Raw genomic sequence first — 23,223 nt, 5'->3', positions numbered from 1 at the left:
TCTTCCAGTGACCTTGAACTTGCCCAAATGACCTTTGGTCAAGATCTGAACACACCCTTAAGTCATAAACAATCTTTGAATAAATTGGGAACTCACCAAGTTTATCCATAAGAAAGATATGGACCAAACTTGAATTATGGTCACCCAAGGTCATTTAGGCAAATTCAAGGTCAATGGAAGAAAAAGTCATAACTTGTGTCCTGTCTATATCTTTTTATGAATAAACTTAGTGAGTTTCCATTTCACACATATTGCTTATGATCAGTGAGGAAGTTTTGGGGATGTTGGGGGTGAGGGGTACATGTATACAGGTATCATTTTGTCCGTCAGCCTGTTGGTATGTTATAATTACGTACCAAAATTAATAACAAAAGAAAACCTGCAACCTGCCTTATGACAGAAAGTAAAATTTAAAGGATGGAAGACAGACATAACAAATGCTTTATACTACGACCATATTCATGGTGGCAGATAAAAATAAAGTGGGGTCTGAGCAGATGTTTAAAAAATTGTTTAAAAATATGAAAAAAAAATTTTTATGGAAAACATTAAAAAAATAAATAAATTGTCAAATGTTTAAGATTTCACAATAAAGTGACTTCAGATAGGAGTACTGGTACTTTTAGAAATGCCTGCAGCTGTATCATCAATACTAATCTGAATTAATCTTGCTATTCCTGGAGTATGTGTTTGTTTGTGCTAATTGAATGCTGATAAAATCATCATCTCAAAGCGATATATGTACTGTATATATTTTTTCCTGCATCAAATTTGATTAATCTTTCAACTTGGTAACCATAGAGGAATAAAATGAATGAAAGGAGTACAGTTGTATATCCTTTACAAGTTTCTATAAAACAACATTTTTAGTCCATGTATAAAAAGACTGCTTAGTAATTAGTTATCAGAGGAGAGTGCATGTACTTTAGTATTTGGTGTGTGAAATCTTCTCACATCTTGCAGTTCTGAATATAGCTTCTGACACAAAATAATATTGTAGAGTTGCAATTTAAGGTTAAGAAGATTGTGAACAATATTTAAAAAAATATTCAATACATTCTTTTAAAAATTTGAATTTCATTGATTTTGATATACCTATGTACAAAAATGAAAAATTACTGACAGCAAAGTGCATTCACAAGCCCCCAGGACTTGGCTATTTCCAAGTTTTACCGAGACAGGTTTTTGAGACATTAATCAAATATATTTGCCAAAAAATTTTTTTATATCTGCTGATGCAGCTAGCTGTTCTATTTTTGTCAATCATTAGTATTGCCTATCTACATAACATATTTGGTAATAACTAAGTGGTGACAACTTTTAGCATATTACTACAATTACAATCTAAAAATGCTAAATTCAGAGAAAGAGAAAGTGAAATTATCCAAAAAATATCCAAATGATTATAAGCTATATTGTGTAGTTCAAAACTTCAAGCCAAATCTAATACTGCATGTTGATGCATTTTATTATTAGCATGCATGCTTCAGCTTAATATTTTGCAGAAATATAATTCTGCTCAATATTACTGTTAAATTTTACCTTAGTTAATTATAAATTAATTTAGTTGTATCAAAATGCATGTCAAATGGTCAGACAGACAATTTAATATAAATACCTCCTCTAAATCTAGTCCATTTTTCTTCAGATTGACCATAAACTTTGCTCTCCATTTTTCAATGTTGGTCGCCTCCCCTTGTGATTTTTTCTTTGCTTGGTCTAATTCTTCCTCATAAACCAGTATGAAATCTGTGTTAATAAAGGTAAAGGACTTTGGCAAAATCAGGATTTAAATTTACAACAGATATATTCCATTCTGGTTCTGTTAGAACCAAGAGCAATTGTTACCAAGTTTTATCTACCAGAGTTACTGTGACTCATACTTTATTTTTAAACTATCCATTCATTTAAAGTTGTAAAAATTGCACATTACTCTATAGTCTATACAAAATGAATGATTAAAGAAAAAGTGAGCAAGCTCACATACCCCACGCTCACCCAAAATTAAAGGTGCCGAAAATCCCGAAAAAAATTAAGCAATTGGAATTTCCTGATGCACATCTACATATTGAGTCCTAAATGTCTGCAAAGTTTGACAAAAATCTGTGCAGCTGTTTATGAGGAGTTACACTGACAAACTGTTCATCTCTATGCTCAAGACATGGCCAAAAATCTAAGTTGAAAAGTTCCGAAATGCCCAGAGAAATACAGGAAATGGAGTTTTTTGGGAATATGTACATCTACACACTGTGTACTAAATATCTGCAAAGTTTAACAAAATTCTGTGCAGCGGTTTATGAGCAGTTGCGCTGACAAACTGTTCACCTCTGTATTTAAGGTATGGCCAAAAAATCCAAGTTGAAAAATGCTGAAATTCCTGAAAAAAAGGAATCGGAATTTCCTGGTACATTTGTAATATGCACATCTACACAATGTGTCCTAAGTATGTGCAAAGTTTGACCAAATTCTGTGCAGCGGTTTATGAATTTAAGAGTTGTGCTGACAAATTGTTCATCTCTGTATTCAAGGTATGGCCAAAAATCTACGTTGAAAAGTGCCAAAATTCCCGAAAAAAATAAAGGAATCAGAATTTCCTGGTAATATGCACATCTACACATTGTGTCCTAAATATCTGCAAGGTTTGACGAAAAATGAGGAGTTGCACTGACAAATAAAATAGGACTGATGGATTGACTGACGGATGGACGGGTCAAAAACATTATACCTCCTGCAACTTGTTGCGTGGGGTATTATAATAAACAATTGTATTGATAAAATACAAGATGCAGATCTGTATCGTCATGGTTTTATATATTAGTCTTTGACATGGTCCTAATATATAAAACCATGATGCTACAGTTCTACAGCTAACAAGATATATGTATAAAATTCTCATATACAGGTTTTGATTTTAACATATTTTATTGTTAAACATAAAAGGGTCAGAAACAAGTTCTTGCAACTTACAAGTTCTTCTCATCTACAGGTAGACTGAATCATTACATTGATTAAATTTTAATTGAAATAAGACTATAAGTACCATAAACTCATAATTATTTTTCATACAATATTACCTATCTGTCTCTTTCCATCACTGAAGTAACAAGTTGCATGGAACCGGTCACTCCTGCCCCCCTCCAAACCTGACATGTGAATCCCTCCATCAGAGCTCTGAAAAAAATTATATCAGTTCAGTATGCACAGCTTGACAGATACAATTATAAAAGAGTTAAGAACTATATACAATCATATAAAATTATACAAACATACCATATCTGCATAAATTATCCTTCAATAGAAAAATATATAAACAGTGTACCTATTAATCACCTTACATATATACATGTATTTGAAGCTGTACATGTATACACTCTTCAAAATATTTATGTACTTAAATGACTGAAGATATTGTTATAACATCAATGTTTGAATGTTTTCATTCATGTTGCATCTCAAGTAATCATTTCCTTGAAGGCAGCCCTGGAAGAAGCAGGCTTAGGATTATTATAAGGTTTAACATTGTTTAAACATAAACAAATGACAGTGTTGAATTTTTATGACTCAGATAGGCACACAAGCTAGATGTTTTTCTTTAGAAATTCATAGAACTTTTTAAATTAAAACTGCAAAATGTCCATCAGACATGAAATTAGTGCTTATTAAGCAGCTATCAAATACGTATATAATGATAATATTTCTGGTACATCACAAGTCTTGGAACACGTCAGTTTTTTTTCTTAAAAACCTCCAGGTAACAATTCCTTTTCATTTCTGGTCAAAGGTCAAAGTCAACTGAAAAATATATGTAAAAGGTCAGTTTGTCGGGATTTGTTTTAATTTTGCTTCAACAATCCTGAAATTATATCTATCCGCATTCATCAAATGTAGGCGCCATACGCGACGTTCTTGGCAACGCTAAGATTCGCTTATATTTTAATCAAAATCACAAACACTGCCATAAAAAAACAGCCTTAAACTCAAAATCACTAAAATTCAATATTAATGCGCTAAATGGAATATTCCCCTTTTACGATAAAACCGCTAAAATTTGTCAGTCGCTTAATATAACCCGTTGTATGTATACGCGTTGCAAGGAACCGGTATTTGATAGAAAGTAACTCATACATAATCTAAACAGTAAATTTCATTAGTCGATTTTTTTAACTTAAAAAAAAACTGTTAAAAGTTGTAATTTGGAAGTTATTTGAAATACCCCTTTAAAAGGCTCCAAAAGTTAATCATGGCAGTATACATAAAATATACAAAATGCATCATCGCTATAGAAACTGCATCGTCGGAAACCCACGGGTGATCTCGTCTATACTTGTGATAAGTAAAGACGAGATCACCCGTGAGTTTCCGACGATGTAGAAACTGATTTAGGCAGGATTAATTAAAAAAAAATTTTTTCTAGAATGAACATATAACTAGTGTGATAAAAACTCACAATTTTGCACTGTCGACTTATACGCAGTAAAATTTCACTACCGTTTCAACAAATGATCGAGGTCATAAAAACTTCACAATCCAAGAATGTTTAAAGAGAATGTTCAAGCCAATACCGTTCAAGACTGCATGGGCTTGTAAATAAAATGACATTGCTCATTTCTTCTTCAATGTCATAGCGAGATTGTTCCCACGCTTATGAAAGTTTAATTAATTTATTGTAATAAATGTGCAAATAGATTGGAAATTGAAGTTTTTGATTGTGGATGGGCCTTTATGATCGATTGAGTATTCAACTTATATATAATTACATATTATTATTATATATTATTATTATATATTATTATATATTACTTGGCATTCTTCAGTTTAAAACTCCATTACTACATGTATTAGTTTCACAACGGAACAATCCGTTTTCCTACTACCCACGTTTTCTCTCCTATTAACGTCGATAGAAACTGGGGGGGGGGGGGGAGATTTCTATGGTAACGAGTGAGTTCGCCACGATCACATGTTTGCTCCAAGTGCTTTTGCCTCCAGCGGTTTTACTTGTGAAAACCAGAAATCTTTGCATTAGTGGACTTTGCTTTGACCATGTTGACACATCATCAAATGAATGTTCTGTGTTTGTCGCTCTTGCGTGTATGGTATGGGAAACGTTTTTCATGAATCCAAAGCGACCGGTACATATTACACTGTATTTGATTATATTTACATTTCCATTGTTTTTGTCTGAGATAAAATTATACATATTTATAGTAAATATAACTTATTTCTACATAAATCGAAAGGCGCGGTTAAAAAATATCACGTTCGGGGCAAGACAGGGACAGAGGCGGGACTGTAGCATGTGGATTTGAGGAATCAAGAGCATACTTGTAAATATTTGGAATAATTCAGATTTTTTTTTTATTTCATGACGATGATCAATCGCGATTGGCTTATGTGATATTTTAGATACAAACTTAATAAATCAATATAGCGGTAATCATGATGATGTACAGTATACCAATTTCATGTATTTAAATAAATGTAAACACCTACTGATCAAATGACTTTTGCTGAAATAAATTATGCTTTTTGTTTTAAGAAAACCCTGCAGGTCGAATCCACTGAGGGCGAACGGGAGAAGACTCACTCAGTGCGAAAAGGTTATCGCATAGCAACCTGAATTCTTATAAATCGGTCGCTAAATTAGCTAAAAATCGAAAAATTCTACCCCTCTATAAACTATACACCTTGTGTATTTATATATAGAGGGGGTAGAGTTTTTCGATATTTAGCTAATTTAGCGACCGATTGATAAAATGCCTGTGGTTATCTCTTAAAACCTGTCCACTTCTCTAAAGAAAAGACGAACATGTAATCATGGAAATCATCCGGATATGCTTTGCACGATCGCATCAACGTCTCACAAGAATGCAGACATTTCCAGATTAAAAATCTTGTTTTGCAACTTTCAACGTGAGTTTTTAATAGACGAAATTATCGTGACCATGACACATAGGCTAAAACAGTGTAAAATGTTGTGAGTCTACGATACACCGCTAAACTCCCCCCCCCCCCCCAAAAAAAAAGGCACTACAAAGGCTAAGAAATTGATACACTTCTATAACTATAAGCAACTTTCAATATCCAATACATGATCACCAACTTGACTAAGGTGGGAAGCGCTGTTGCTGTCTTGTTTTATGATGTTAGGATGAGAGTTCTTGCACCACGACTTCTTAACAACAGTTGAAGAGGAAGGACTCGTTTCTTTCGAACAGACAATCAGACGATTGTTAAAATGCATGATCCTAATGTAATAAGCCTTATTCAGTCCGTTGGCGATTCGAAAATGGAAATGTTGTTGAGGCATCAAATATCACAAATTCCCGTGATAAACTCAGTGAAATTTCATGTTGTGAAATTTGACAAATGACGTTTTTGTGCACTACGTTGCAACAGGTATGACGTTTCACACATGTCTTCCTCTTCTTCGTCCATACGAGTTTACTCGAACTAGATCTAGAATATTTAGGCTATATTGTAGAAAGACTATTTATATTTTTCTACTAGAGTTATGCAGCCCCAGATAAGGATTTGCATGTTCCCCACATGCATATGGACCATAAATTATACATGAATGACGACATCGATTCTGTTCGAGGAATTTCGAACTTCTTCCAATCAAAATCTCGGACATAGTACTGGGTAAGCATGGTTAACTGGTTGTAACTGTATATCCTATAACAGATACTTTAGGATTTTTTCTTTAAGTCTATATATATTTTTTTCTTTAACAGGATGTTCACATTCTCTCAGATAACAATTATGTTCACAGCACTAACAAACATGATCAAGATCTTAGATCTTATAAGTCAATCAACTATGCATGGTACTTTTGTAGTGGTTGTTATCAAAGTTTCTTTCTTTTTTTTTTTTTATTAATTATGGGTTACCGTTAGATAGAGTGTCTATATTTGTTCGATTTTGTACTCACTTTATGCCACTTGTTTAAAAATGATGTACAATGTACATTAACTTTGCAACTCTTGCAGTGCTTTATGCTAGATTCCCATTTCAACACACACTGGATAACTAATACTTAAACAAATGTGAAATTACACAAGAAAATGGAATTATTTTATCTTGGACGAATTATTTAAATTTCCTTGGAATTACTATTTCCCTATTTAAAAGGTTTAATTTCTAATTTTCTTAGTTAACCCCCCCCCCCCCCCCCCCACCGGAAGAAAGGGAAAATTCTCTTTGATTGTTTCTTGTGTTTGATCATTGAAATGTGTTTTTTGTCAATTTTTCCTGTTTTCTTTTTTGTGTTTTAATAAGTTGTAATTTATTTATGCAATTCAAATTAATGATTTAGATACAGTTAATGTGCGAGTACTCATTATTGCAGAGTACCAGTTTCTATTGCTTTGTTGTTAATCTACAAATGATGTTCAAATTTTTGCTAATCATTAGATGATGCCAATTTTTGCTAAGCATTAGATGATGCCTTTGGTAGGAATTGTAAAAATAAAAATTGGTTTTAAAAATTCAGTTGAAACTGTGTCCATGCCCAAATAAGTTCACTATTAATATTAACTAAAATGATTAATATGAAATGTATATATATGTATTACGGGTATAAAATGATCTGATCACATAAAATGTCCACCCTAAACCCTGTAGGAATGGTTTACATTTTACTATATTAGATAAACATATCATGGAAACTTCAAGTAGGCAGGGAATTATATTATTATTGTATGATTATCATGATTTATCCACAACTAGAGGGAATGGAAGCATTTTAGGCAATTAAGTCTGTTTCATACTTAGATATTTTACTAGAAAAAGTTGTTACTCAAACAAAGCCCTAGGCTATGATAAATATGGTGACTAGCTTTTCAATCATCAACTTCCCTTACTCATGCAGCAATCGATATACCCCTATCACTGCATTTGGAGTTTATATCTCTCAGTTGATTCGATACCAAAGAGTATGCTTTATGTATGAACAATTTCTAAAATGAGGTAAGTTACTGACAAACATGTTGATGAAACAAGAATATCAACAGTCTTGCTTAAAGTCATCATTTTGTAAGTCCTTCGATGCAGATCAATAAAATGACTTTCATAGCAAATAAAATTTAAAATGAAGTCAAATGCTGACTGAATTTTTCATATTTATTGTTAGGCTATTGTTCACACACTTAAATTGTTGACAGATTTTTCATTTTTTTCCTGATCATGACAAGGAGCACACAGCGAGTGTGACCGGTTGGCAGGGGATGCTCACTCTTACATGACACCTGATTCCACCACTAATGTTTTGGAGGTAACATGTTTGCTCTGCCCCTGATTTGTATTAAATTGTTTTTGTAAGCTTTTGAGTTTGATTATACTGTTCCTTAATCTCCATATATTATATTAATTTAATTCTTCATAAGAATGAAATACTAAATAAGTCATAATAAATAGGATGAGAAGAAGGGTTAAAGTAAGGCAAGAACCAGTATATTTCTGATGAGTTCAAAAATTTAATTTGCCAAGATTTGAGCATTATCTTTGAATTAAGTTTACTCATATTAACTTAATAATGTATTGATAAAATTATTTGACTGAGACGAGGAAATTGCAATGACATGAACATGTTACACTTATTGCCACAAACTGTTAACAAAGGAAGCCTGTGTTTGACAGTTTAATCAATGAACTGTTGTTCGATAAACACAACATTAATCCACAACAAAACAATATCCCACTATACTGCAATATCATACCCTTATATAAAAGAGATAATCTTAGACTTATAGGATTGACAAGCTTTATGAGGGTTTAAATGCTGCTCATTTTCTTAGAAAAAAAAATGAGTATAATTGCTAAACTGTTTGAAGATCGAGTTGATACTGGAGTTGCACCAAAAATAATATTCCAACACTTACCGCCTCCTCCTCCGCTAGGATGCGGACTTTATCCTCGGAGTACTTGTCGACGCTGCCGTATCCATCGTATGCCTTAACTGCTCCATTCAGCCCTTTCTTCTCACTCATGATGCACAAAGTTTAGGTCATTCTACATTAGTAAGAAATCAATGTGTCTCAATCAGAATGGATTCACAACATGCAAGAAAAAAAAAACTTATGAGAGAAAAAATGACAGATTTGTCAAACGTTCCTTACAGTTCACATCCATAGGCATTAGTGCAAATTAACTATTTATTTGAATTAGTATATAGTTATTGTTCCATGGGTGTATGGCATTCACAAACGAGTTATTACAATAATCTCAGAGCATGCATTTATTTCCAGTAGCTAGTCTGAAACATTTGTTCAATTATATGAATAATATTGATAAACTAGCTGAATACTGAATAACTTGTGTTAAGCATGATACAATATCAATAAAAAACAATTTTTCAACCTCAGAACAACATACGATAAAATTTAAAATAGTGTTGTATTGATATTTACACAGTAGGTTTATTTAAACAATAAATGCTTTCTTTGGTTGTTAGTATGGAAATTAATGTTGCAGCTGTCGCAGTAAAAAATGCATCCAAAAAAAATAATAAGTCCTGTACTTACAAAGACAATGTTCTTGCTTGCACTTAATTTTTATGTCTTTATAATAATGGTCTATTGTTAAAAACTTACAATATATACTAGCTATTCATCTACAAGTAGGCTTTTGTAAAATGACAGATCATATTTTTCTGCATGAGCTTGGTCAATCAAAGCACTATTTTCTATGTAATTTGTGTGTGTCTATTCTAAAATTTGAAATTCTCTGTATAGAAGGTGAAAAGTACTTCTTCAATTCAGAATTTACATACCATTTATTAAACCCTGACCTCAATAAAAACAAGATAAGTAAATAAATTGCATTCATTAGGAAATTGAAAATAGCAGACTTTGCTTAAAATGTTATATGTCATAATATAAGATGACTTGCACAATTTTTGTATTGCTATTTGATACAATTTTTTGTATTGCAATATACTGGTATATCGGTATATTGTTATAGCCCTAGTCCACATCATCTTAGCATCTCAGCTCCCCGATTCTTTAAAAAAAAATAATTGTTAAAATCATGGGAGGTGGATTTTTTTTCTCCTTTTAAGTTCGATACACTATGGTCACCCACCTTGTACAGTGGTTAGAGTGTCCCTCTTGTGTTGAGACTATAAAGAGCCTGATACCTATGTCACAGGTTCAAATCCACTTGGGAACATGGAGACTGGTCTGTTGGATGAGACCTATAAACTGAGGTCCCAGTAGGTGCGGGCATGTAAAAGATCCCTCACTGTTCAATGGCCTAAGTGCTGAGTATAAAGGTATAAAAACACAGCCCTCCACACCCAAGTGGTGGCATCTCCATATGAGTGAAAGATTCTCAAGAAGGATGTTAATTTAAGCAACAAACAAAACAATGCACTTTGAGTATATTAAAAAAAAATTCGAATAAGTCTTCCATGGCATTCGTGGCACTGTGAGTGGTTTGAGGAAAAGGATTTGGTTCAATGTAGATGAGTATGGTTGGGGGTTCATGAATTCCATTGCAGGCATGGGGCTACTCCTTTGGATGAAACTTATTGTGCTGAGGAACTGTGTTACACTAAGTGTTGGCACGAAAAAGATCTCTAGCTGCTAAATGATCACTTAATATATAGTCCAAATAGCAACCTTTCACCAGCAACCACTGGTATCCCATCATGAGTAAAATATTCTGAAGTGACATAAAGCAAGACACAAAGAAAAATCTAACTTAAAAGTCTGATTTGAAACAAAACTAGAGGTACTGTGAGCAAAGAGGTCACTTAATGATACCCCAGGCCTTCCATATGGTTACAATGGCAAAGTCTATGTTTTGCTGTGGCTTAGAAACCCAAATTACGTGTTGGATCAAAAAGTAAAATAGGAGGTCACAATGGCAATATGTAATAAAGATTCTGTGAAAGTTTCATTAAATTTTCGCTCAGTGGTAATTAAGAGGAGTTGTGGATAAGAGATGGGTACCACAAAGCGTAACAGACAGACGGATGAACGTACAGCTAGACAGACGGTAAACAATTTGACTATATGCACTATTTTTTGTTAGTTTAATGGACTAATGACTTTAACCTCCCACTTTTCAAGCGGGGGGTATAATTACAGGAGTCTACATTTATGTAAACAATTTGAGTATATGCACTACTTTTTGTTAGTTTAATGGACTGCTTTCAATGACTTTATGTATGACTATGCAGTCACACTGTTCTATGAAAATTTTGGAATGGTGGCCAGGGTTAGGAATGCTGGCCTGTCATATGTCTGTAACTGTATAAACTTGACAATCTCTCCCAACATATAAAAGTACCCTGGACTTGTCCATTTTTATTCCAGTCACCAGCCATGAAATCAATGTGCTTCACAGTAACACTCATTGTAATTCCATAAAATATAATAACTATGAATATATATCTGATAACATTTGCTAAAAACATATTTATTCAATCACTAGTAACTCTTAATAAAGCTGAATTTTTTGTAGAAATTATAGTTCTTCCTTTTTAAGTTGTAACAATGCAGTAATGTACAAAGAATTGTGATGCCAGAATTTTGCAGCTTCAAAATTTCAAAAATTTGGCCAGATCCCTGAATCACAAATTGTGAATTTCATGTCCTCTACCAAAACCACTTAAATTAATGATATCTCTTCATTAAGTGGTGATTGTAATCAGCACTGACCCTCCAAAATTGTTGCCATGTGCACATTTATTTCTTTGAAAATCTTCTTCTCTGCTCTTTATTAAATAAACTAACCAAGTACATAGATATGTACTGTGAGCATGATTCTTTGAAAATCTTCTTCTCTGCTCCAAAGTATTAAATAAACTAACGTACATAGTTATGATGAACAAGAATGCCTCCCAAAATTGTAAATTTTTATGGCCCCATATGAATATCATATAGCATTAAATCTTTGAATGTCCATGTTTTGTTATGGAAAATCCAAAATATACCCCAGTCAGATTAAAAAGTAAAATAGAAAAGCAGGTGCACAATGGCAATGTGTGGATCTATGTAATAAAGATTCTGTGAAAGTTTTTTGTTCGTTAAATTTCACTCAGTAGTATAATCACTGGAAAGTTGAGTTGACGGATATAATCTCATCAAAATCATTGATCAGGAGTATTTATGAAGCATGCATCATCAATATCGGTAAATTCTCAGCTGTGTATCTGATAGATGTGTCACTGTGATAGACACATTTCATCAAGAGTATTACATTGATTGCTATCATCATTAAGAAGTGCATGTAAAACATTTATATTTTAAATGAGAAAAATAGGAAGGAATTCACATTCTCTACTGAAAATGTACGTATGTTGAAAAGAACTTTTTGTACAAACATGCACCCTCCAAAATCAATACACATTCATATACTGTAGAAGCACAAATTTTCGTGGGCATAAAATTTCGTTGTTTTGTCATCAAAAATAATTTCGTGTGCATTTAATTTCGGTTTTAAAACTAACCCTATTCAATATATAGTCAGATAAAATTTCGTGTGGGATTTAAGTTCGTTGAATTTTGTTAACAACGAAATAAACGAAATTTAATCCCCCACGAATATTTGTGCTTTTACAGTACTGCATATTAATTTGAAGTTTCCAATACAGTCTCAAATTTATCAAAGTATATACCATTTGCCTATTTATTCCCACTTTTCAAGCGGGGGTTGTAACAATGCAGTAATGTACAAAAAATTGATCTTTTAAACCCAGCAATTGCCCACAAAGTCAACAACCCAGTCTTCCCTGGCAGATCTTTCACATGTCACTTCCAAAGCATGGCAAGGCACCAGATGTAAGTAAACAGAGTGAAAAATAGAACCATTTCCAGGTAAGTTTGGACTTTCAGTAAGGCATGGCATTCTTGGCGCTACGTAATTAGTGTCTGTCAAATGGCTAATAGATTCTCATTGGTTAAGAAATTAATAACATCAGGAACTTTAAATTGTTGTTGACAATGATGAGACGACTTAAGCTCCACCTCTTTGCTGGATGAGACAATGATATTGGTTATTCAATACACTTATTGGCATTTGCCCGAATTTCTATCCCATGTATATTTCAACAGTGAAGGAAAGCTGTGTATATTTCAGAATCTAATAATGTAACGTCGAGAATGCCATGCCTTACTGAAAGTCCAAGCTAAACTTGAAATTGTCCTACTATGGTCCAGACCATGGTTCAAACCTGGGTCCCTGTAATCACTTATCAAGTGTAGAGCTACCAATGGATCAATTTGACCACTTTTTAACTTTCAAATAAATAGTAAGAAATAACTTCACAAAATTGAAAAATGACCAATGAAAAAATTGGCCTTATTAAACTCCAACTGACAGATTTTAATACAGCATCCTAAAACTTGATACCACATGATCACTTTTACTATCAAATAATTATGATTTATGAACAACTTGATGAATCTCTGACTGCAACTGCAGTTAACCACCATTACAAATACATATCGATTTAAAAAGGCTGATGAAATTAAAATTGTATTTCCACGTCATATCCTAGAGAAGGAAATCTATTCCCTTATTTAATACTAGTGTCTATGGAAACGATACGATTTTCTGATTTACCATTCCTTAAGAGGGCTATTATGTACAAATCCCGCAAATTACAGAATTTCCTGATTTAGACATTTTTCTGAAGAATGTGATAAATGTAGAAATATTCCATTCACATTTATATTTGATATTGAAATTGAAATGCAAAAATCTAAAGCACAAAATCTGACACATTTTTTGAGATTTAGCATGGGCACTACCTGGCTCCTAAACTGTTATGCTGCAATGGATTGAAAAAAAGAATTGGAAAGAAAACCAGAGAACTACAGTGCCATGGCACACCCATTAAAAATATTTATTGGGCATAAAAAGTGTGATGTTTCTTGATTTATTTCTCTATATGTTTTAATACTACCACAAAGTTGCCTGCTTGACCGAGTGGTTTGAGCATTTGCTCTTGATTCACAGAGTAAGAAGGTTGAATCCAACGCTAGACATAAGGGCCAGTCAGCCTATTTGATGAGATTATGAACAAACAGAGGTCCAAAGTCAAAGAAGGTGTTGGCAGGAAGGAAAGATATGGCCCTGAGAGCCGAGTATAGGTCAAAATAATATGCTGCCCTTTACTGGCATTGGTGGTTTTTACATATGAGTAAAACTTCTTAGGAAGGACCTTCAACAACAAGCAGTGTGCAACAGCATTACACTTCCACAACAAAACTATATGTAGAAGTGTTCCATGAAATGCCAGAATTGCTTTCCCAACAGGCAATATAAATAGGCACAATTTTCTTTGGTCTCAATTTCAGGAGGCTGTATGGTTTAAACAGTCATGTTAAAGGAATGTTTTAATGCAGTAGTAAAGGGATATGCTTATAAGGAACACAGAGTTACAGAGAAATAAATTGAGAAACAATTTTTTTTTGTATGCAATAAAAAGATATTTTTTACATTCATCAAATAAGTGTCACTGCAACTTTGTGGTTGTCATCACAATTTTTCAGACCATTGAGCCAAAGATCTGAAGTTAGGGTAATTCCCAGCTAATTACTGAGAAATTCAGCTTAAAAGTTCAGCTTAAAGAAGTATACTCATCAGTGCAAGCCAATCAGGTTTGTGGAAATTGGATGGACACAAAACCATGGGACTATGAAGTCTCTATACTACATGTATATAACATAACATCATGGTTATCTTAAATTTCTTAACAGAAAGAACTTCAGTTTTACTCCAGAACAAATTATTTTTAATTTTAAAAAGTTTGACTGGCATTTTATTTCTGTGTTTTTGAACTTTTAGCATGTTGAGATATGACCTAATGCCAATTTATAAACCAGATGCAGTTTTTTTTTTTAAATCATAAAACTTTGACAATACTGCAGGAAATAATATACAAGGGTAACTAAATACATAATGTACACGTACAAGGAGTTATAATGTCATTCTAAGCATGTCAATGTTAATTAAGTCAGTAATAGCAAACAATTTAAATATATCTGTTACTAATTACGTGTATTGGAAGGCGTTCTGGGCATTGTGTGGTCATAATCATGCACACAATTATTCCGACATACTTGCAATGTTATATTCAGTTCGTTTATTTGCCAATTCCTGAAGCCCAAGGGAAGAAAGAAGGTGTGGGAAATAGCATACGTAGTGACTGGTGTTTCCCTTTTTAAAGTAAAAAAATTAAGAGTCGTGTATACTTGCATTTCAGTGTAAATCATATAATTTAGCATTAAATTGCATATTGTGGACGACAATCTTACTGTGTAGTCAGGAATGAAGTTTAACAATTCTATAATTAGAAATAGCAGGATCTAGTATATACTATATACAGGTCCTTAGAAATAGATTTTCATTCCTATTGCCCAATATATGATAGTAATTTAATAGCCATACTCGTATACAGTTTGTATACAATGCATTAGATCATTTATTTTTCTACTTACCTGAAAGGTTCAGTCTCGATTTGTGTAATCCGTACTTTACAAGATAAATATCTTGTTTTCATAATTAAGTTACCCTAACAATGTCCCAGCAGGACAAAGAATTTTTTAAAGGGTTACACGTATACTGTCACTATCCCTAAGCCCAAGGACTCCATTTTTCACAAGACGTCTGCTAAGAGATTCCGAATGGAATTCCATTCGGGTGCCAGTGTCACATACCCCTTTATGATTCTCAAATGTCTGCAGAGAGAATAAACATACCTGAATTTCTTTGGACGCATAACCAGTGCAGATCAATCGATAAGCTTGCGACGGATATAACTGTTTGGGGATGAAAATCGATTGAGGTATAGACAGGGATGAAATCATTCATTTCATCCTGTTTCACCGTGTGTATAGAACCTAATAATCCAGATTGAGTTGGCGGATCTGAAGTTCTTGTGTTTAATTTTAATGATGATTAGTTAGATATGCTGATGCAGCAATTTTGGAATCACATCACATTAAAAAACATGTCTACAGTACTTAAATTATAGATAGTTTATTTTGTTTAGTTCAAGATGTGGATGCATGTTTTTACGCTTGAATGAAATCTTTCAATAGAAATGGAAATAATTTCCTTGGGCTTGGATACTAGGTTAACCCACGGTCGGTCTGGCTTCTCTTTTACCGAGGTAAGAGAGGCGTGACCAACCGTGGATTTACGACGATGAAATTGATAAAGATTAGCCTAATTCATATAACTTGAATGACCAATGCAATTCAATGTTGGTCACTGAAATGGAAAACAAACATATACCCCCCCCCCCCAAAAAAAAAAAAATCCAATGTGAAATATTAAATGTAAATCTAGGGAAAATGAATAAGGAAAAGTTCAATGTGATAACACTTGCAATATTTACAGAAATTTGAAACAAAGTTGCAAACCGAAGGAAATGGTGCATATACATGCATCCCTAAATATATATTCTGGATACGATATATATATATGTTAAGCTCTATTTCTCTTTTCACTGTTAGCATTACTAAAGAATTAGTACGTGACGAGCAAACACGGACCTTTAAAAGCCTCAGATATGGGATCATGTGCCATGGAGGGGTAGGCATCCCCTGACGACCAGTCACACTCAACGTCATGATCTTGTAAACGAAAATGTCCATAGAAAAGTTGATCTTATTTAACAGTGTCTTTTTCAACAAACGATATGTACACGGTATGAAAAATGCAGTTTGACCATTAACAATTAATGTGCTATGAAACGTTGCTACAGAAGTAGTAAGTGATCAGATAAATGCTTGCTTACTGTGAGTCTTTAACAGTGTGGCGAAATAGAGTCTCAATCAGGAAGACTGCAAAATATAGATATTCATCCAAAGGTCAAATAACAAATGTCAAGGTCAAATAGATTTTTTTATTAAAAGTTTTGTGGCAAAGATAGGTAAAGCACCAGGTTCACTGCTCTTATATTTACATCCACTGAATATTTTCTCCTTCATTTCTTAAGAAAACCCATTGCGTTAATCACTGCATGAACTACATTAGGCATGTCGCCGGTACAGATTTCTTGATTTCTTACGCGGGTTATGTATTTTTTCTGCAACAGCTGCTTCCGTTAATTCCAGTAATAACAAACAAAGAAAGCATTTTATTGTTTAAACAAGTAAGAGCCTCGGTTAATGTCCCTACCCACCTTATATACCGCGACACCAAGTCAAAAGTATCTCACCATGAACCTCTAACATGCTGGAGTACAAGTTTTTGATAAATACATGATTGAACTTGACAGTAAGGATCAAGTCAAAGATATTGATAAGTGCACATGTATTACAGGACCTGTACTTCACAGCAAAGCTTAAAGCTTTGTTGTGAAATACATTGTACAGGTCCTTGGATCACGAAATAGCCTGATAGGTAGTTTATTAGTTAAAGAAGAGTTTTAAGGGCTTTAGCTCTCCATGAAAAATATGAATGAATGAAAACTGTCAGTTGAACATTTCAACAATCTAATTAAAATTAGATGTTCCGAATTCGCTAGCGGTAGCGGATTCGGGACATCTAATTTTAATTAGATTGAACATTTCAACTGAAACATATCCGTATACCTATTTATTTCATCCATACACACAGAAAAGAAAAAGAAAAAGAAAAAGGATTAGTTTCTCTTTATACCCTTAAGTAGTGCTGGCTTACTTTAAAATTATTCATCCTTATTATAACAAGGTTGTGAACTATCGGTCAAAGGATCCTCAATAAGAATTTATATTATACTTTCATGTAAATTAGTTGAATCTGACTGGTCGAGAAACATTTGTTAAAAAACACTATTACCCGCTGAATAGTGAAGCCACGCCCTCCAGCGTAGCAACAGTCAACATTGCTTGACGACGGGTGATATTCCAAAAAATAGCGACTGCGCAGAATTTATGCGCGCACGGTTCACTGTTACATGTGTATGTATTTGTATAAAACATTCAGTATAATATAATAAATATTGCATGTTGTTGAGTGTAACATTGAAAATTTTCACCTCTCGAAAACCATTGTCAACCTCGGCTGCGCCTCGGTTGACAATGGTTTTCTTGGGGTGAAAATTTTCAATGTTACACTCAATTACATGCAATATTTATATAATATTACATGAAAATATGACATGGGGCCAGTTTCATTTGTCACTGATCGGCGTACGCCGAATTGCGCCGGTCATATGACCGGCGTAAAACGGCTTTGAAGTAAACCGGCGAAAACATTTTTAAAAAATGAATAATTACGCTAAATGATAATCAATTAATTGAGTTTTATCACTTTTTACATTATGTTTTAGTAGAATAATTCGAAATTCAATTTTAAAAAAAACCAAAAAAAAATTTTTATTTTTCAGAGAATAAAAACATTTTTTAAACATTTGAATAGAGATTTGCTCAAAATATGCAAACAAATAAAGAACATGTCGATTTGGTAAAAAGTATCTGCATTTTCACAGTTGTTTTCTCTTCCCGCCATATTTCCAAGACCGGCGATTTCCTCGCCGGTCATTTCAGACCGGCGCATTCGGCGTACGCCGGCGAACCTTCCCCGGTCAAATGAAGTAACAAGCCAGGTTACGAAAGGTCAAGCGGCGCATTCGGCGTACGCCGGTATGACAAATGAAATCCTACCATGAACGCAGTCACCAATTTATCTACATGTATTTATTCCGAGAGGAAATATTTTAATGCAAAAATATTTTAAGGAAATGCTTTGCTTTGTGATGCTATTGTAAAAAAAAATAATAACCGAAAAATATCAATGTATTCGTCTTTTGATTTAATTTTACAAAAAGTAAATAGAACGTTCAAGTAATTTCATATTAACGATTATGAAATACAGAACCCTTTTTCTCTAAACGAATTTAGATTTTTGCGTGGATTTACGTTGGTAATTTTTACTATCAGCAGGGTACAAAGCTTCACATTCAAATATTGGATAGAGAAAGAATTTACTGAATCACTGAATTGTTAAATCAAGATATGACATGAAAAAATTGATTCTAACAAATTTTATTGTGTATTTTTTTTTTAACATCCATGTAAGTAATCCAATGATCAAGTAAAAGTTTAAAAGGGTGTTGTTTAATGTACGCGAAGTGTCCGTTTAAACTTAATACTGAGTCTTGTCCTAGCAAAGTGCCCGCGACATTATCTAAATGTTTGTGTGTTTGATTTTTTTAAATGGTCCATTTCAGGATTCTAATGTTCTTTCAGTCAAAGGAACGTGAACAATAAACCGTAAAACCCGCCGGAAATAATGAAGATTCCCATGACCACTGGTCTAGATGATCGATTTCATTTACCCTGGTCCACAACTTGCCGACCAAATATATAAAATCGAATTCGTTCATTTACTTGTATAATTTCTGTGCATGTCCAAAAAAAAAACAAAAAACTTTTGAATGTATAATTGTGCAGCCGGTGCTGATATATTTGCAATTTTCTTCATTTATTTTTTTAATTTTTTTTGTCACTGAACGACAACAATATAGCTTCCATATACCGAATACATGTAGTAACTTGCAATGGAAAGGTTATAATTTTAAAGTTAGTAGACAGTGCAAATTTAAAAATCCATCCAAAATCAAAGATGAATATTTTCACTGCGAGTAATCCTGAATGCGGAGAGGGGGGCACAAATTACATGTAGTTAATAAAGGGGTGCATCCATATTTAGTCACTGACAAAGTTGCAGTGCATTCTATATATAAGAGTGTATTTTTGTTATCATGCAGTCATATATTTCAAGTTTGAGGTATGTGATATAAAACTGTTAAGTACTACGCAAACAAAGACCGAAGATGAGCAGTTGTTATATATTTTCTATGTTTGCCACTAACACCCAGGTGATAAAAATAAACAAGACTTACCTTTTTAGAAAAGTAAAATAAACCTTCAAATGACTATTAAAAAAAAACAAAATGTGTATATATTTACACTTACCTACATATATAGTCCCCCCGGATATGTAGACATATTTCCCATTTTCAGAATATACATATAATGCTGTCTTTCATCCGTATCTAGATGTACATGTAAACCCTCTGGTTAGGGTGCTGCGATGACTGGTATAGAACATGGTATGAATATTTTTTACATTAATAATGGGAAAAAGTTCTTGGGCACTTGTGTGTGTGTAGCTGCGGATCTGTAGCGCTATGGTTTTACATATGTGTCTTTGACACATGGTAAAAGACAAATATATAAAAAAAAACCATAACGCCACAGATCTGCAGATATTGTGTGTAAAGAATACACAGGTACTTGTGGACAGGATCCCCCCCCCCCCCCCCCCCCCCCCCCAATATACACCCCTGGTCAAAATATTTTTTAAATTTTTTTTCTCGTGAATTATGTTTCTAGTACTTATTTACAATGTATTCCATATGAAAAAAAACCCAAAAAACATAGATTTAACGATTTATCAAAAAAGTCATACCCTGGTATTATAAAATAGAGCTTTATAATACAAGGGTGTGACTTTTTTGGTAAATCGTTAAATCTATGATATTTTTTGGGTTTTTCATATGGAATACATTGTAAATAAGTACTAGAAACATAATTCACGAGAAAAAAAATTTAAAAAATATTTTGACCAGGGGTGTATATTGGGGGGGGGGGTCCTGTCCACAAGTACCTGTGAAAGATTGTACTACAAAACTGATTCGACGCCGTTTTTTCCCAAAGCTCCCAAACTGCATTACATGCTATGATTTTTTAACTCATGACCCAGACCCTGAATTATAGTATGAAGGACTATTATAATACATAACAAAAACTTATGAAATTAAGGAAATTTAAAGTATTGAACATTGTAAAAGAGTATGGTTAAGTAAACATACCCGAAAGAGGAGGACCAAAATACAAGTTACATAGAGTTGTTTCTCTTTGACCATGTTGTAGTCCTTGACTAACAAGCTACTATAACCGATTTTTTAAACACAAATAGGTTCTTTTTCTGTAATATTTTTGTTTCTGGAATTTGAACTGAAAGACCCTTTACATGTCATCTGAAACATTACTTTTTGCTTATTTTTATTGCAGCTAATCTTGGTCAGGTATTGGTGATTTGAGGCCAGTTTTTATGCCCCCGTAAACGAAGTTTTTATGCCCCCGAAAATAGTTATTGTTAAATAATTTTTGTTAAATAATTTTTGTCAAGTATGCATTGCAGTATATTTTAAGGAAATTTAAAGTATTGAACATTGTAAAAGAGTATGGTTAAGTAAACATACCCGAAAGAGGAGGACCAAAATACAAGTTATATAGAGTTGTTTCTCTTTGACCATGTTGTAGTCCTTGACTAACAAGCTACTATAACCGATTTGGTTCTTTTTCTGTAATATTTTTGAGAACGAAAGACCCTTTACATGTCATCTGAAACATTACTTTTTGCTTATTTTTATTGCAACTAATCTTGGTCAGGTATTGGTGATTTGAGGCCAGTTTTTATGCCCCCGTAAACGAAGTTTTTATGCCCCCGTAAACGAAGTTTCGGGGGTATTATTAGTTATCCAGGTTCAATCAAGGGTGTACGGGGATTTACCCCGGGTTGTATTCCATACACCCTGAGGCCGAAGGCCTCAGGGTGTATGGAATACAACCCGGGGTAAATCCCCGTACACCCTTGATTGGACCTGGATAACGAATTTATTTCCGTTGTACCCATAAAAATGCTTTGTGCACATCAAAGTTTGTCTCAATCTATCTATTAGATAACTATATATATGCATTGTGACGTCACGTTTTATTTACACCCGGCTCAAGTCGGGTGCACGGATATTTACACCCGACTTTGTAACCAGTCAAAGCTCGTGTTACAAGCTAGATAGGAAATAAATAGTTTTTATGCCCCCGTAAACGAAGTTTCGGGGTATATAGTTTTTTTCGTGTCCGTCTGTCTCTCTGTCTCTCTGTTTGTCCGCAAAAACTTTAATCTTGCCCATAACTTTTGATTTAGTGGAACTATGACTTTCCTATTTCATATGTGTATTCCTTGTGACAAGACCTTTCTTTGGGTACCACCAAATTTGACCTTTTGACCTTGACCTTGGAGTTTGACCCACTTTTACAGGAAAAATTTAAACTTTTACTTTGGCCATACATGTATCTTTTGAACAGGAGACACCAGGACATTTATACTTCACATATGTAATGTTTGTTTAAAGACCTTTCATTGGATACCAACAACCTTGACCCTTTGACCTTGACCTTGTAGATTTCCGTACTTGTAAAAAAACTTTAACCTTGGCCATAACTTCTGAACGGTAAGGGATAGGTCTTTTATACTTCATATATGTAATCCTTGTGAGAAGACCCTTCATTGGATACTTAGAACTTTGACCCTTTGACCTTGACCTTTGAGATTGACCTACTTTAAAAAAGCAATTCTTGACTATAACTTATAAAGAGTTTGGGCTAGTGCTTTCATACTTCACATATTTGATTCCTATGAAAAGACCTTTCATTTGATAACAAGAACTTTGACTCTTTGACCTTGACCTTTGAGATTGACCAACTTTAAAAAAGCAAACCTTGACCATAACATAAAGAGTTTGGGCTAGTGCTTTCATACTTCACATATTTGATTCCTATGACAAGACCTTTCATTTGATAACAAGAACTTTGACCCTTTGACCTTGACCTTGGAGTTTGACCTACTTTTTAAAAAATTGAACGTTGGCCATAACTTCTGAATGGTTCGGGCTAGGACCTTCATGCTCTACATAAGTATTCTATGTGGCAAGATTTTTCATTAGATACTAATTACATTGACCTTTTGACCTTGACCTTGGAGATTTTTGTACTTATTAAAAAAACTTTAACATTGGCTTACTTTAAAATTTCACAATTGTTTTCCAGTGAGAATACCCTACTTTAGGTACCAATTATTTAAATTTGCATTTAAGAAAAGCTTAATCTTTGATATGTTGCCGTACGGGGGCATCAGTGTTTCACAAACACATCTTGTTTTTCTTTGCACTGTTTGCAGTAGTCGCCCTTGTCTCAAACTAATATTCGTAGACCGAAAACGTTCCAGGGAAAATCAAGACAACTCATAAACCGCTGTTTTTATTATCATACAGTTAATAATTGAATGCAAGAAAGAATTCTGCTACTACTTGAAGAGAATTTACAAAATTTTGATTAGAACATTATTCCACTTGCATGCCAAATTATTATCGTTTGCAGCTAACTGTAAAGTTTCACGTTACGTCACGATCTAGTTGACAGCTGCGCTCAA

At 33.6% G+C, this 23,223-nt stretch overlaps 1 protein-coding gene across 7 annotated transcripts in view; it reads right to left on the bottom strand.

Moving 5' to 3' along the window:
• LOC134229321 (anoctamin-7-like) overlaps positions 1–15,819 on the bottom strand; it is a 35,410-nt gene extending 19,591 nt beyond the window's left edge. For 2 of the 7 annotated variants that reach the window (XM_062711058.1, XM_062711059.1), the window contains exons 1-3: positions 6,104–6,333; positions 3,075–3,171; positions 1,619–1,749 (exon numbers count right to left, since the gene is read on the bottom strand). In XM_062711058.1, the coding sequence (XP_062567042.1) occupies positions 1,619–1,749; positions 3,075–3,171; positions 6,104–6,310 (435 nt within the window). In that variant the 5' untranslated portion in view covers positions 6,311–6,333. Of the gene's footprint in view, positions 1–1,618; positions 1,750–3,074; positions 3,172–3,270; positions 3,406–6,103; positions 6,338–8,882; positions 9,013–15,452; positions 15,623–15,713 lie in introns of those variants that run through there. The other 5 variants (XM_062711061.1, XM_062711060.1, XM_062711056.1 and 2 more) reach the window with 5 other exon arrangements.
• Positions 15,820–23,223: the final 7,404 nt, after the last annotated feature.

Source organism: Saccostrea cucullata, unplaced genomic scaffold (genome assembly GCF_032062105.1).
Source record: "Saccostrea cucullata isolate Sc308-1 unplaced genomic scaffold, CSIRO_AGI_Scuc_v1 ctg35, whole genome shotgun sequence".
NCBI classification, from domain to species: Eukaryota; Metazoa; Mollusca; class Bivalvia; order Ostreida; family Ostreidae; genus Saccostrea; species Saccostrea cuccullata.
The sequence above is the reverse complement of the archived record's forward strand: the minus strand, read 5'-3'. Positions and strand labels throughout refer to the sequence as shown.